The following is a 16294-nucleotide window of genomic DNA, read 5'->3' as shown; positions in this document are numbered from 1 at the left end:
AGTGTTACAGAAAAAAAAATCTATGAGTTTCAAATGTATTTAAACCAAGATTTACTATTTTGGAGAAAACATGAAGCAGTGGGAAGATCAGTGTTGATTCAACAGCTAGAAAAAAAAAAAAAAAAAAAAAACTGAACAAAATCATTCACAATGATACCGGGCAAAATTCTGGAAAAGTCTGGACAAATTCTTTAACTGCGGAAAGATAAAAGTTAAATTTGAGTAGGCCTGTTTACTGTCTGTCACATATTCTTAAGAAGTACGTGTACAAATGAGGAACATTTACTGAGATGTATCACACTAGCAAGTGTTACAGAAAAAGAAACTCTATTAGAGTTTAAAATTGAAGTGATGAAGGAAATCACAAACTCATAGTCAACACCGGCTAATTATGCTACCATAAATAATGCAGTAAAATAGTTAAACTGTAGGTTTTTTTAGGGACTTTTGTTTCTATATGTCTTTATATACACACACACACACACGCCCCCACACACACACACAGAGACAAGCACCCATGGTAGGAGGGGGGTCTGGGTGGTGACATATGCAGATTCCAAGAGCTGATAGCAGACCCGATCAGGAAGATATTCCGTTTTAAAACCGGAGATATAGACTGACCATCATTGTTATCGATTCTTTGCCAGAGGATGTCGGTGACATAGAGTTTCCTTGCACAACATGTGTTTTGACCCCAAAGGTCATGAGAATCACCCAACTAGGATTTTTTTAACCTACCTCACAGAGCCCGTTTCCGCAGTGTCTCAGGAAAAATATTCCGTTTAAAACCAGAGGTAACTACAACATCCTATTTAAATATACTATATTGTATATTATTCTCAATTATCTAACACTTATTGTTTTTCATACTTTAATCGTATTATTCTTAAAACTCATAATTTCCATACTTTACTTGTATTATTCTTACAAATCATACAGGTCTGAAGGCGTGGGAAAAACGGATCTGTCTGGGGGGATGGGTGGGAAAGGTGGGGGAGGGGTGGGAAAGGTGGGGGAGGGGCATCCTGTGACCGGAAATCAAAATCTATTAGTCATCAATCAATCATCCATCAAACTCCGATTAAAATTTGACAGAAGGTGGCCTATAGAGTCTCTCTCCAGTAAACAGTACATTTTGTCAAAGTGTCGTCGTTACACATCAAAATGTTGTTCAGTGTTTCATTTATTATGTTTCTAAAGCAAATCTGACCAGCTGGGTTTTTAGTCCAGATTTAAAGGAACTCAGAGTTTCGGTTGTTTTGCAGAGTTAATTGTTGAAACAGCTTTTCAATAATTTAGCTGATGGATGAAAGGTTGGAGATCGGCCTGTAATTCTGCAGTAATGATTTGTCCAGATCGTTTTATTTTATATCAGTGGTTATCAGTGTGGAGTGATAGCTTCACAGTCTTTCTTAATAGATTTCATAATAAACAAAGTTGAGTTTTAATCCATTTACGTTCGGCCCTACGGCTAAATTGTCTTGCAGATCTAAATGTTTGCACATTTTTCCATGGAGGTTTGTTCCTACCAGACACGACCTTCACTTTAATTTAGGCAAAGAAATCAATGACATCTGAAATTTTACGATGGAAGTTATCTACCAGCTCATCTACAAGGTTAGATGAGCTGCTCTGATTCTGATTGCTCTGCATTCAGAATCAGAATCTGTTGGATTTGACAACTTTTTACACAAAAACAATGAATTTGACTTTGGTTGGTTTCAGTAAAGACATAAAATATAAATGGGTAGAAAAGGTGAATAATAAGAAACATTTCAGGTCTTACTACAGAGTGTAAATAACATTTAGGTCTGGGCTTTAACTAGGCCATTCCAACATAAAGATGCTTTGATCAGAACCATCCATGATAGCTCTGCCTCTAACAGGAGGAAGAAACAAGAGAAGATCAAATAAACACGATCAACAGGATCCTGTCAACACATCCTGAATCTGTCTTTGCTTTTTGTAACCCAACATGTAAATGTTGTTTCTTCCAGCGCTGTCTGATGAACTCAGACTGGTAGCAGGAAGGAGTCGCTGTGTTGGCAGACTGGAGAAGAAGGATCTGGGAGACTGGGAACCAGTGATTGATTGGAACTGGGACTTAACATCAGCAGCTGGAGCTTGCAGACAGCTCCACTGTGGATCTGTGGTGTCATTACAAAGAGATGAGAACTACAATGTAGAGATCGTCTGTTCAGGTGATTTCATATCCTGGCCATTGCCTTCCTGTTCTGCTTCCAACTCCACTTTAAAAAAATTCTCACTTCCAGCTCAGTCTGGGCTTCTTCCACTTCACCTGGATTCACTCTGGTAGATTTTCTACCGGACCAATCAGCGAACAGAAGGAGAAGTTTGAACGATGATTTATTTTTTCTTATTTTAGAAACATAGTCTCTGTAGTTTTAGCAATGCAGTGGAGGAAGTTCAGTCCATGGTGGCCACTCTTCCAAATATTGAATTAACTTTAACGGCTCTTCTCTGTTTTGTGGAGGACAAATTATTGTAAGGTAATATCTGCTGGTTGTATTGTCTTCATTCTAAATGCTAGTGATTCTCACCAAATGAAGCTGTTTGGGTTGCAAGCACAAGGTTGGGAGATGTTTTCCTGCAGCTGCATGAGAACCAGAGCGTCTCTCCCTCAGCCTTGGTATAAAACTCCTGCTGTCTCTGCCTGAAAGAGTTTTCAATCAGAAATGTTTCACTATTGATCCTCTTATATGTTCTCTGTATTGTGCACAATATGCTAGTAAACCTGATTGAGTGATTTCATCTAACAGTGCTTGGTAATTGATTTTTTCTACATGTTTACAGCCCAGGAAACTTCCAGTAAACTTCTTAGTGTGGATCTGGTGCATTGCATGTCATGGACAAACGTTAGCAACTGGGTGAAATTTAAAAGCTCAACACAGTCCAGACTCTCTGGATGAATCAAAGTGTAGTTACAGAGTGGCTGGTTTTTACCAGGTTAGTGATTTAATGAAGTTTGATTAGATTAAAGGGGAACCAGTGGAGCAGATTCAGGGTTATAAAAACCTCAATGTCATTGAGAAGAAGCTGATCAAATATTGAACTTCCTCCACAAATTAAGTTTAAAGTGTAAAACGATGATAGTTTTCTATTATTCTGTGATTAAATCTGTTCTCACATTTTCTTTGTAGAAGACAAGGATGAAATATTAATAATTGATAATTCATAGGTTCTTTGTGATGTTGTAGTGTAATTTTCTCTGTTTGTCTTAAGTTTTTTTCCCACCCATCTCCAGGGCCGGCCTGCAGTATAAGCAGATGCTAAAAGTGCAAAGAATATTAAACAGTAGATTTAAAAATAACAAAACTCTGCCCAGCTCCCCTCTCCACCCGTTCTCCACTAGTTGGTTGGTTCCTCCACACAGAGTCTGCTCTGTATTGGAGCTTTGCTGAACAAACTGGAACCAAATTCAGTGAAAATGTTGAAGAAACTTTTTTCTTTCTGCATCCACAGACTCAGTCAGGCTGGTTCAAGGGACCAACCGGTGCTCAGGCAGACTGGAGGTGAGGACCAACCAGTCGTGGTCCTCAGTGTGTGAAAAAGACTTTGACCTGCAGGATGCAGAGGTGGTCTGCAGGGAGATTAGCTGTGGGCCTCCTTCAGTCCACCAGGGGGCGCTCTATGGAGAAGTAGAGGCAACAGTGGGGAGCAGAGAGTTCCTGTGTGAAGGCAGTGAGTCTGCTCTGCTGAACTGCAGCAGCAGGAAGAGTTCAGGTAGAAACAGCTGCTCACCTGGTCAAGCTGTTGGACTCACCTGTTCAGGTAGAGGAGGATCTGCAGACCTGCTGCTGTTCACTGCTTCACTTCCTTCATTAATGAACTCTCTGTCTCTGCTCACATCAAGAAAACTTCAGGTTGGTGGGAGAGGCCAGCCGATGTGCCGGGAGACTGGAGATGTTACATCATGAAGAGTGGAGACCAGTGGATGTTTCGTCTAGTTACTGGGCCATGAACTCAGTTGCTGTAGTTTGTGCTGGACTGGACTGTGGTTCTGCTGTTTCAGCAAGAGATTCAAAGGAATCTTCAAAGAGACCAGTTTGGTGGATCTATTCTGGCTGTTTCCACTCAGGATCAGCATTAAAGAACTGTTTACCTTCTGATGGAAACAGTGATCAGAGCCTTTACTTCATCTGCTCAGGTAACTCTGAACTCTCATATTTATTTCTTTTAAAATGTTTCTTCCATCAGGTTCCAGATGTCTGCAGAGAAACCGTCACCTTTAACTAAGAACCTGAAACTTTAAGGAGAGGGAAACTAAAATAATTTAAATATCCAGATAAAGTTTTCAGTTTAGCCACATAGATGAACAAAAACTCATTATTTTAATAACTTTTAATCTCTGCTGCTTTGAAGTCGATGCATCAAAATCCCAGGAGGAGTTCAAGGAAATCAGACATTTTCTAAACCTGAAAATTAACAGAAAATTAACTTTTGATCCAAAATGGTGGACTTCCTGTTTTTAGTGAAAATCGTAGTAAAACCTTTTGTTTGTTATGGTTGTTGGCCTGGATGAACTAGGGGGCGCTGTTCAGCCATTTTGCCAAAATTTTTTTAATTCCACTTTAATATTAACAATTTTACAGAGATTAAAGTTTGTTTGACATTTAGTGAGTTTATTAACATGTTAAGGCTCACAAATATGATAAATTCAGTAGAAATAAAAATGAACGTTAAAATTCCAGGTACCGATATAAAACATCAGAGCAACTTCCGGGTCATGACCAAGACGGCAGCTTAACTTCAGTGCTAATCAACAGTTTTACAAAAACAACCCAAAAACAAAATTTTACTTAAGTTCAAGTGAGATTTTACCGATAATAGAGGGTTGGGTTGTCTCACGGCGGAGGAAAACGACTGGTGCAGCGACCATTAACGAGTTAGAACAACGAATCAACCGACGCCGCTCCCCGGTCCACGAGGCCGAGGAGGGAAAATGGAGGAGGCTAGCTTGGATAGCACTCTCGCAGAACTTAGAGATTTCAGACGAGACAACAAGCAGCAGCTTCTGGAGATCCAACAAGAACAGCATCGAACAAACAATAGGTTAGATGAAGCAGAGGGTCGAATCGAAGAAATAGAAACAGCCATGCAGGCGGCGTCATCCCTGATGAAATGACTTCTTCAGCGCCAAGACGACATGGAGGCTAAGCTCATTGATCAGGAGGGCCGCGCAGGCCAGATAACATAAGGATTTATGGCATTCCCGAAAAGGCTGAAGGTAACAACATCGAGGGCTTCGTATAAAAACTGCTTCGGGACTGTTTGGATCTCCTGCAAGATGCTGAACTCAAAATTGAAAGAGTCCACAGAGAGCTGGCCCCCATAGCCGCCAATGCGCAATCAGAGCCTCGATCAATCAGTGTATAGCTTGATAGTTAGAAAACGAAGGAGGAAGTTATTCGCAGAGCCTGGCAGAAAAAACAATTACAGTACAACAACAAGAGCTTCTACATCGATCACGATTATCCACCAGCTATTCAAGTAAAGAAGATACTGAAGGAGAAACAAATCAAGTTAAAACCCTTTACCCAGCAAGGCTACTTAAGTTCTACGGAGAGGAGACCCGCATGTACCGCACCGCAGCGGAGGCGACATCAGACATGGCATCACGGGGATTCCCGGTCATGATCATCCATCCCCCGATCAACCCGATCCAGCAGGAGCTACAACAGCTTTCTTCTTGGCAGGCGGCCTGGTACTGGGATGCGGAAACATCGGGAGGCGGAAACATCGGGAGGCGGAAACATCGGGAGGCGGAAACACCGGGAGGCGGAAACACCGGGAGGCGGAAACACCGGGAGGCGGAAACACCGGGAGGCGGAAACACCGGGAGGCGGAAACATCGGGAGGCGGAAACACCGGGAGGCGGAAACACCGGGAGGCGGAAACATGGAGCGCCGCACAAATCCAGGAGTCCTGACGGCGGATTAAAGAAAAGCTACAGGAATACAGGCATCAATCTCCTGCAGATAAGTGACTAATTGAAGAAAATGCGATCGGATGTCATTCCAGTGTTTAACTGTACCCGTGTTTACTCTGGACTAATCACAGACTTAATGGTTGAAGCACATAATGGCTAAAACTACAACACAGCCATCTCAGTGGGCCCCACCATACACGATGAGTGGACTTTCCCCCGACTGGAGCTCTAACATCTTCAGCTCGTTTAAGGTTCCTCTGTTCTGGAAGCAAACCTTCTGTTAAAGACTTTAATATATTTTTGTTACGTTCATTCTGTTATTGTTGTGGGGGTGCATCTTATTTTTAGTATTGAAAAATATATACGGTTTTGTTCAGTGATGAGACACTTTCTGAAAGAAAAGAGATTGTCATAAGATTAGTAACTGTGCAATTGGCAACATTGACCTCTCTGATCATGACCCCTATTATTAACTTAAAAATTAAATGAGGAGCCTAAAAGTACACAATGGAGATTAAATACGAGTATACTGTATGACTGAATGACTTCCAATTTACAAAACTAATCAAATCTGACATAAACACATTTCTAAAAGAAAACAATAATGGAGAGGTTAGTCCAGAAATAGTTTGGGATGCACTAAAAGCAGTTATGGGAGGTAAAATTATATCTTTCTGTGTCCAAAGAAAGAGAGCAAACCAATTAAAACTATCAGAATTAAACAACAAAATGAAAGAGGTTGAGACAAAACATGAGATAGAAATAAAACTAGAACATAGCATCCATCCATCCATCCATCCATCCATCCATCCATTCATTCATTCATTTTCTAACGGGGTCACCTGGACGGGTCTCCAGTCTGTCGCAGGGCAACACAGAGACAGACAGGACACACAACCATGCACACACACACTCACACCTAGGGAGAATTTAGAGAGACCAATTTACCTGACAGTCATGTTTTTGGACTGTGGGAGGAAGCCGGAGTATAAAGTATAGTATAAAGCCTAAAATATTAAGAAATAAACTTAACCCTGCTGTTATGTTGCAGGTCAAATTGACCCATTTTAAAGTTTAAAAAATAGTAAAAAAAATAGTTGGAAGTTTTTTTTTGCATGGAACTTTTTCTACTTGTCTTAATAGGTGCACTCTACATATAAATTTAAAATTTATTCATTTTACACATTTGTAACCCCTCTGGGTTCTACTTTTTACATAGATGCTGCTCGGGTCAATGTGACCCTGCAGTCAAGTTAAAGTGCAATAAAAGATTAAAAAATGTAGAAGAATGGATAGAGTGTGTTAATGAAATCTATCAGATGGAAAGATTAACATTTCTAATTCATTTTCAACTGAACAGGTTCATTATCTTGAGGTCCAAATGGGTTTCTTATGTCAACCAAACACAATATGCAAGAATACTAGATTGTTGAGAATTAAAAAAGAAACGGTTCTTCCTTCAGAAAGTGTCTATTTACTATATAATTTACTTAGTTATACACATAAAAGTAATGTCTCTCCAAAATAATAACTCCTTGTTCCATCTTTTTGTTTTTTTTTTTGTAAATACAAATGTAACGAGAAGAAATATTGTATCTGATCACAAACTGAAATTGTGCTTTTGTAATCTTCTCAATACCTCAAAAATAAAGAATTAAAATAAAATTCCAGGTACAGTCGGTTTCACTTCACCTTTGATGCTCTGAGTTTTTCTAGTTTGGTTTTCTTGGCCTTTATTTTTATCAAACTCAGAGATGTTTCCATGTGTATCTATAAAATTAAAGTTCTGAAATATTTTAAACCTTTTTTCTTTCTGCATCCACAGACTCAGTCAGGCTGGTTCAAGGGACCAACCGGTGCTCAGGCAGACTGGAGGTGAAGACCAACCAGTCGTGGTCCTCAGTGTGTGAAAAAGACTTTGACCTGCAGGATGCAGAGGTGGTCTGCAGGGAGATTGGCTGTGGGCCTCCTTCAGCCCACCAGGGGGCGCTCTATGGAGAAGCAGAGGCTCCAGTGGGGAGCAGAGAGTTCCTGTGTGAAGGCAGTGAGTCTGCTCTGCTGAACTGCAGCAGCAGGGAGAGTTCAGGTAGAAACAGCTGCTCACCTGGTCAAGCTGTTGGACTCACCTGTTCAGGTAGAGGAGGATCTGCAGACCTGCTGCTGTTCACTGCTTCACTTCCTTCATTAATGAACTCTCTGTCTCTGCTCAGATCAAGACAACTTCAGGTTGGTGGGAGAGGCCAGCCGATGTGCCGGGAGACTGGAGATGTTATATCAAGAAGAGTGGAGACCAGTGGATGTTTATTCTAGTTACTGGAACATGAACTCAGTTGCTGCAGTTTGTGCTGAACTGGACTGTGGTTCTGCTGTTTCAGCAAGAGATTCAAAGGAAGCTTCAAAGAGACCAGTTTGGGGGATCTGGTCTGACTGTTTCCAGTCAGGATCTGAATTAAAGAACTGTTTACCTTATGATGAAAATGGTGATCGGAGCCATGAGATCATCTGCTCAGGTAACTCTGAACTCTCATATTTATTTCTTTTAAAATGTTTCTTCCATCAGGTTCCAGATGTCTGCAGAGAAACCGTCACCTTTAACTAAGAACCTGAAACCTTGAGGAGAAAGAAACTAAAACTGGTTTAAATATTACTGACAGACTGTAGATCTATCATAAAGGTGCTAGTAATCATGTTTAAACATGCTAGTAACCATGGCAACCAGTCTGCGATGAGCTCCTGTGTCTTTCTCATTCATGCCATCTTGTTTTCCACCTCAGATTAGATCCAGTTGTCTCTGTGTTTCCTCTGCGTTCCCAGGTCTGCTGGTTGAGCCGCTCATCTTCCTCTCTTCCTCCACTGACGGGGTCTCCACAGGCAGAAAGCAGGGGTCTGAGCTCCTCATTGGCTCACATTTCAGCATCATGTGCTCCATCAGACCTCAGTATGAAGGCGGCTCCTTCCAGCTCATCTTCAGCACCTCTAACTACACTCAGAACCAGACCCTGCCAGCTGTTAATCACTCCGCCCTCTTCCTGTTCTCTGCTGCTGGCCACGCCCACCAAGGAACCTACCGCTGCGTTTACCACGTCTACGTTTTCTCCTATAACTTCTCCTCTATGAGCCAGCCTCTCAACCTCACTGTCTCAGGTAAACTCATGGAGTCCATCAGGAAAAGTTCTGCTTCAGGTGAACCAGCAGCTGTCTGCCTCATTCATGAGGTCAGAGAGGAGGATTGATGATATTAATGTTCATGATCAGATCTACAGGCAGCATGAAAACAAGGGTCTATATGATTATTGTACATTTGTAGCTGGACTCATCTGATGAAAGCTGATCCTGAATCTGTTTCATTCAGTTTCAGCCTCTCCCACTGCTTTGATCATCAGACTGGTTGTCGTCCTGCTGGGTATGCTGGGATCAGTCCTGGTCCTCTACTTTAAGGTACTGCATGTATCATGAATGATGTGTTCAGTTGGGAAAGTTCTTGCATTGAAGCTGAACCATCCTCTGTTTCCAGGCCAGGAGAAACCAGAAGTCTGGACCAGAAAACAACCATCATGATGAAGGATCCAGAGCTGAAGGCAGCTTAGAGGAGGAGACTGCAGTCTGAAGGAACCAGGAGAAAATGATCTTCATTTCACATCCGCAGGAAGGAGCAGAGACATGTTTCAGACTCCTGGAAATCTATCCGTCTATGTATCTATGATAAAATGTCTCTGTGCTCCTGCAGCAGGAAGGAAGTTCAACATTCAGAAATTTGTATCTGGACTAAACCTACTTAAGTTAAACTTATATAAGAAGGGAACACAAAACAAAACATTCAACAAACAAAATATAACAGAAAACCCACTTCATCAAAATCTGATCTTCATCAACCTTGCAAGGATAGCATATGATAGGATATTTAAGGTCAAAGGTCAGGTAGCCAATTTATCAGACGATGTGAACAAGCTGCCTCTGATCTCCTACTATGATAAAGTTAACTACGTAGTCAACACAAAGAGTGCATACGCCGTAAACGAGCTTCACTGCCTGAAATTCATGGACGCATATAATTAGTATTTCAACAGCTTTTTAAAGGAGAGAAAATCTCTCTGTGTGAATAATGAGGTTCTGGTGACTGGCAGACCAAGTACATGTAGCAACAAACATGTAGGCTACATGTCTGCTTAGCTTGCAGATGGGATGGAACATTTTATAGTTACTATGATTATGAGTGAATCAATCCATAACAGTGTTATGATTCTTGTGTAAAGCATGTGCTCATGGGAAAGTCTTCTGAAGCTGTTTCTCTGAACTCTGTATTATTATAAAGTTGTAGAATATTTTCTTCTTTGCATTCTTATGACATCCTTAAATGTTTAATATGCTTTATGAAAGAAAATGCATATGCTTGCAGTCAGTTTTGTAGCTAAGTAGATTGTTAAACTGTGTGAATTTAATGAAACCTTTCCTATAAAACAATATGCTGTGTTTTGCTGGAGGCTCTTTCTCCTGACTGTGTTCAGTGAGCAGAGACTCCAAATGCTGTAAAGCCTTCAAATAAATATTGACAAAGAATTTATATATTCTCTCTGGTTTTTGATAGTTTTTCCTCAGTCTGTTAAAGATAATTTCAACCACAAATAGGATCCGGCGAGTTGGAGAGGTCGAGGGCGACGGGAGATCGGATGCATCGACCAGCCAAAGGAGATAAACTTCAGGCCACCTCCTAGTTGAATGAGGGGAGTCTGAGGTCTGAAGAAATGTAAATCAATGAAAATAGGTGCAAACACAGCTTGATGAGAAATACAAAGAAAGAAAAAGCAAAAAACCTAAAAAAACTGATTAAAAAAAGAAAAATGCAACAAATGTATGAATGTGGATGAAAGAAGCTGAATGCAGAGTGGAAAGCAACAATGGCTGACATTTTGTTAAAATATTACAGAACATCAGCAAATTGTTTGGTTTGTTTTTATCATCCACAGTCTGGTGTAGCGGTGGAAAGGGAGAATGGATGATCAAAAACAAATTGGTAAAATGTTGTTGGGAAAATTATTATCTAAATTCATTGAAATTATGAGTTTATCTGAAAGGTTAAGTTTTCATATTATTATTCTTTCATGTTTTTTACTAGGCTCCCTTTCTTTTATGGTACATTATTAACTGTTCCAGGACGTGGGGACAGTGGCGACCAGAAGCTTGTGACTCGCTGAGATGAGAGACACAGGAAACAATGCCATGTCAATAGTCACGCTCAGACTTAAAGGAAAGAGCTTGTATTTAAATGCTGTGTAATCAATTAGGCCCCATTGCAGCTGTTAAGAGCTACAATGTCCATGTGATCAGGTCATACTCTGTTTCAATAAAAGGTAGTTGAGGACTGAGAGCCGGCGGAGTTGATCCCAGACAGTTGTTTGCTATCAGTGTCTGGCTTCTCTCCCCTCTTCTGCAGAAAAGCAACTTGTGTCTCTGGTTGATTCCTTGCAGGTTGGGAGCCAAAATAAACCCAACAGTTGTGTAGCAACAGGTTTGTCTTTGACTGAAGCTTTAGACCTGCTGTCTATGTATGTTAGATTGAGAACCAGGTCCAAAGCTAAATTAAGCTAATTTGAGATCCTTTTTTTTATCTCTGCTGGAGAAATATGCAAAGATCAAACAAAAGAAAAAAAGAAAAACTGTACTGAAGTACTGAGTAACAGATCTCCTATAAGCAATATTACTGCCAGCAAAACTAACAGTTTGTAAGTGTGCAGCACACACAACAGGTACCAATGTTTTCTCTAATGGAAATAGGTTAGCTGATCGACTAGCAAAAGCGGCAGCATCAGCAGAAATAAAAGTGTTAGTTATAGAAGAACAAACTATTATACACAAAAATATACTTAGAGACATGCAACAGCAAAGCCCTGAATTAGAAAAATGACTGTGGATTGTTAAAGGGGCAACATTGAATAATAAAAATTTTCAAATAAAATAACAAACCTGTTAAACCGAAATCCCTATTTAAAAGCAGCAGAAATTGTGACACATGAGCAGGTAATGTGTCAACAGGGGGGATGGTGGGGCAGGTACCAATATTACATTATGGATTTACCTTAACAATACTTATGAATTTACCTCCTATTAAAAAAATGATAATTTTTTGCCAAACATGTCTGATCTGTGCTAAACATAATCCACAAGGAAATTTGCAGCTAAAGAGGGGCTGTTTTCCCTCACCATAATATCCATTGCAAATAATAAACATGGATTTCATAGAACCAAATCAAAGTAAAGGGAAAAAGTACCGTCTGGTCATAATAGATGCCTACTATAAATGGATAGAGTTGTTCCCCACTTAAAGATACTCTGAGGTCGGACAAGATGGCGGAGGGAATAGGAGCATAGTCAGTTAGCTCTCCAGAGTCGGGTAAAAATGCCCACAACAAAGTTGGAACTCGACAGATAAATCTAAAGCATGAGTGGGATAAGCAAGAGAAGAAGCCGGAAAAACTATAAAAAGCAAGACAGAACCGAAGAACTGCCTGTAACGGAAGAAATCTCCTAACACGAAGCTAGCGAGCACGAAAAAGCCTCAGCAGAGGAAATGGAAGAACACGATAGCACCGAGACTATAGCTGCAAAATGGGCTCGCAGCTATTAGAGATGATATTAAAGCCCTTAAACAAGAGCTGTGCTGGGAGCCGGTCGCATTCAAGGACGAGCTGAAGAAAGAAATGAAGGAAGAAATAATGAATCTTCGACAAGAAATAGACCGTAGGCTGTCCGAGAATGACCGGGAGCTACAGGCACAGCAAGTGAACATTAGCGAGGCACAGACACGCATAGCGGAGGTGGAGGAGTGGAAGGTGGATGCTAACGAGGTGCTAACAAAGATGGCGGAACAAGCACAGCGAATGCAGGAAAAACTAACCGATCTGGAAGGGAGATCAAGGAGAAACAATATCCGAATCTTCGGCTTACCAGAAGACGTAGAAGGGAGATCCACAGCTCCATTTCTGGAACAACTTTTTAAGAAGGAACTCGAACTCCCGGAGGGGATCGATCTCCAGATTCAACGAGCCCACCGAGCCCTCACGCCAGAACCGAACCCAAATGCAGCACCGAGGTCAGTCGTGGTTAACTTTCTACAATTTGAGACCAAAGAAACGATCTTGAAGAAAGCCTGGCAGGAAAAGATCCAGGGTAAACAAATCTACTTTGACCACGACTACCCGACCGAGATTGTCCAGAAAAGAAAAGCATAAACGGGCATTAAAAAAATATTGAAGGACAAAGGAATACGTTTCCAGACACCACTCGCTAAAATTCGGATTCATTGGGAGAACGGAACGGAGACATACGACAGGACAGCAGCGCAGGACATGAAGGAAAGGGGCCACACGGTGGCTGAGCCGGGAGGAGGCGCTGCGGCAGCGGAGGAGAGACAGCGAGGAGCCGCGGGATGGCAGCGAGTGAAGGGGAAAGAACGGGAACGAGACGCGGTACACCGAGCGAGAGAAAAATTACAAAGCTTCCAGTGGAAATCTTAGAATGTTTTGCTTTCAGAAGAAGTTGACTCTGCGAAAAAAGAGGATTCAATTAAAACCGACTGGGAGAGGGTAAGATACTTAAGTTGGACATGTCTAGATGGAGTGGTACCCCACAGGATGGGAGTAGTACTAGATCTAGGGAGGGGCCCTCAGTAGAGGTGAGGATCTCCTCTCCACCCACCAACTGGGACTCGGGGAAGAAGGAGACCCCATGTTTGAAAGTCCGTCGGATTTTTGGTTTATGTTTAGTTAGCAAAAGTTCATGTTGGTTCTGTTTTGAGTTGCTTGGGAGCATATTTAAAGGGAATAGTAAATCATAGTTATGACTGAAATTAAGATAATGTCGCTGAATGTGAATGGTTTGAATGCATTGAGTAAAAAAGAAAGGATGACAAAACTGAAAAAGGAAAAGGCACAAATTATATTCTTACAAGAGACTCATTTATCCAAAACAGAGCATGAAAAATTAAAAAAGTATGGCTACAGGAATTTATACCACAGTTCATATAAAGAGGGGCGTAGAAGAGGTGTTGCAATGTTAATTTCGAACACAATACAATTTGATTACAAAAAGGAATTAAAAGATAAAGAAGGAAGATACATAATATTAAAAGGTAGAATGGAAAATGAATTAATAACCTTGGTAAATATATATGCAGCCCCGGAGAGCAACAAAAACTTTTTCAAGAACCTGTTTGATTTAATAGCGATAGAAACAGAAGGAATTCTAATTTGTGGAGGCGATTTAAATGTAGTTCTGAATCATAGTATTGGCACAACGAGTCACAAAAAAACTAAAATGCATTTAGCAAAATTTATAAATGTCTCATTAGAAGAGATGGGAATGACAGATGTATGGAGAAGCCTACATCCATTAGGAAAAGATTTTACGCATTACTCTGCTGCTCACGGAGTACATTCAAGAATAGATTATTTTTTAACCAAGGTTGATGACAAACACAGAGTGAAGGAATGCAGGATAGGATAGATAGCATTAAATACACAGAGGGTAATCACAGAAACGAGACACACCTGGGAATGATCAGAGGGAGACAGGACGGCACAGAGACTCAGAAAACTCAAAACACATAGAAAAACACAGATCCTGACAAAAACACATTTAGGGTTAAAACTGAAGAAGTTTACTCTGGTTTAGAGGAATGTTTGTGTTTTATATCTGCAGATTTGTACAAAGTTTAATAGGATTAAAGAGAATTTAAACCATGACATGAAGTTTTTTGGTGTTTTTCGTGTTTACTGATGTTATTTTTAAAAATCAGCTTCAAAAGCAAATATTTTGCTTTGTGCTGTTGCTTTTCTTCTGCAGAGCATCAATGCCCCTCCCCCACCTAATGCTGCAAGTCAGCTGACTGCAATGAAGTTTTCCAGGTTGACTGATTGGAAAAACTTCCACCAAAAGGAGAAAAATGTCTTTTCTTTTGTGTTTAACTTAGCTTTAGTGCTAAGCTAAAAATTAGCTCAACTAATAGATTAGTGGAATTTGCTGCTAATTATGACAGAAAAGAATAAAAATTTAACTCAGAAGTTCTAGTTTAATCTGTTGGGGGATTTTGAAGTCAGTGACTTTTTGCTTAGTGACGGATATTTCATCATTCAGTACATTGAGTCAGCCAACGCAGATGGAAACTGTGATACTATCCCAAGATGGTAATCAGGCAAAAACATGTTTTAACTAAAGTTATGGAGGTAAAAAATGACATTAGTCCAATAGAGCAATTAGTAATGTCAGAAAACCTGCTGGCTTATTAAAAATGCACCACAGAAGCCCGACCCGACTATCAAACAGGTAACTTTGGCCCAACCGGGCTCAGATTTTGGGTCAGAACCTCAGAGGTTCAGCTAATATTTTAGATTTTCATGTCTCTTCATTCATTGTTTTATGATATAAATGCATGTTGCTGCAGCAACATAAAGGGGCTGGTAGTGTTTAATATTCTAAATAATAAATGTTTTGAGTTAAATGGGCCTAAAATATCTCAGCTCTTTGAAATAAACAACTTTTTCCAGTTGAAGATCTAAAGTTTAGATTTACCCTGAAAAACCTGGTTATGTTGCAACAAAGCTGATAATGTTGCTGAAGCTTCAATCCAGATTAGCATCACTCAGCATGCTCACGCCAGCACACAGAGGCTGAACATCCAGATTAATGTTTAGATTTCTCTCTCTGCCTCTATGAAGCCTTTCTGCTCTGATGGTCAAAGACTAAAACTGAAATGAAATGACAGAAAAATGTCTCATGAAAAAAAATCTATTTAAATGTTCCAGATTTATAATCTGAAGATGTTCCATCAATCCTCCTGGAGGACAAACTGAAAACTTCTCCTTCCTCTCAGGGCCGTGCAGAGACGTATGGAGGGTCAGGGGCTCCAATTTAAAAAAGGGGCACATTGAACAAAAACTCCGTACAGCAACATAGCAACAACCATATTAATCAGGAATCTAATTGGATCCTACTGTATCATTGCCATCATGTGGGGAAATGCAAAGCAAATCTAGTCTATATTTTCCCCAACAGGTATAAAGTTTCTGTTTCTGCTGCTGACAGTCCTGGAGGGCTGAGCTGATCTGAGACTGTAGCTGTTAAACAGACCAGAGGAGAGAAGGTCAAAGGTTATAAAGTTATGAAATAAGCTAATTTGCTGCCATTTTGCTAATGAAGCCCTAATAATATCTATTTAACCTCTAGAACAACCTGGCTGCAGACTGATTTATAGATCAAAAACTCAAAGGGGTTTTAATCTATATAATAGTTTGATGTTAAACCTCTAGATCTAGAATTATAAGACTGAGATATCAAGGCAAAGAAAACTCA

At 40.4% G+C, this 16294-nt stretch overlaps 2 protein-coding genes across 8 annotated transcripts in view; both read left to right on the top strand.

Annotated features, from left to right (window-relative positions):
* Positions 1–16294, top strand: part of LOC116737637 (scavenger receptor cysteine-rich type 1 protein M160-like) — an 89729-nt gene that overhangs the window by 15265 nt on the left and 58170 nt on the right. For all 7 annotated transcript variants that reach the window (XM_032590934.1, XM_032590933.1, XM_032590932.1 and 4 more), the window contains exons 2-4: positions 1998–2201; positions 3484–3792; positions 8161–8460. In XM_032590934.1, coding sequence (XP_032446825.1) covers positions 1998–2201; positions 3484–3792; positions 8161–8460 — 813 coding nt within the window. The remainder of the gene's footprint in view (positions 1–1997; positions 2202–3483; positions 3793–8160; positions 8461–16294) is intronic.
* On the top strand, positions 8474–10511 carry LOC116707597 (uncharacterized). The gene is made up of 3 exons (XM_032545009.1): positions 8474–9133; positions 9303–9388; positions 9465–10511. Exons 1-3 carry the CDS (start codon positions 8701–8703, stop codon positions 9555–9557), a joined length of 612 nt encoding a protein of 203 aa, XP_032400900.1. The 5' UTR covers positions 8474–8700; the 3' UTR covers positions 9558–10511.

The sequence above is a fragment of the Xiphophorus hellerii genome, chromosome 18 (genome assembly GCF_003331165.1).
Source record: "Xiphophorus hellerii strain 12219 chromosome 18, Xiphophorus_hellerii-4.1, whole genome shotgun sequence".
Taxonomy (NCBI): Eukaryota; Metazoa; Chordata; class Actinopteri; order Cyprinodontiformes; family Poeciliidae; genus Xiphophorus; species Xiphophorus hellerii.
The sequence above is the reverse complement of the archived record's forward strand: the minus strand, read 5'-3'. Positions and strand labels throughout refer to the sequence as shown.

Coding starts and splice junctions, on each gene's coding strand:
- LOC116707597 (XM_032545009.1), top strand. CDS start 8,701: ATGCCATCTTGTTTTCCACCTCAGATTAGATCCAGTTGTCTCTGTGTT. Junction 9,134..9,302: donor CAGGAAAAGTTCTGCTTCAG/GTGAACCAGCAG, acceptor TGTTTCATTCAG/TTTCAGCCTCTCCCACTGCT. Junction 9,389..9,464: donor TCCTGGTCCTCTACTTTAAG/GTACTGCATGTA, acceptor CTCTGTTTCCAG/GCCAGGAGAAACCAGAAGTC.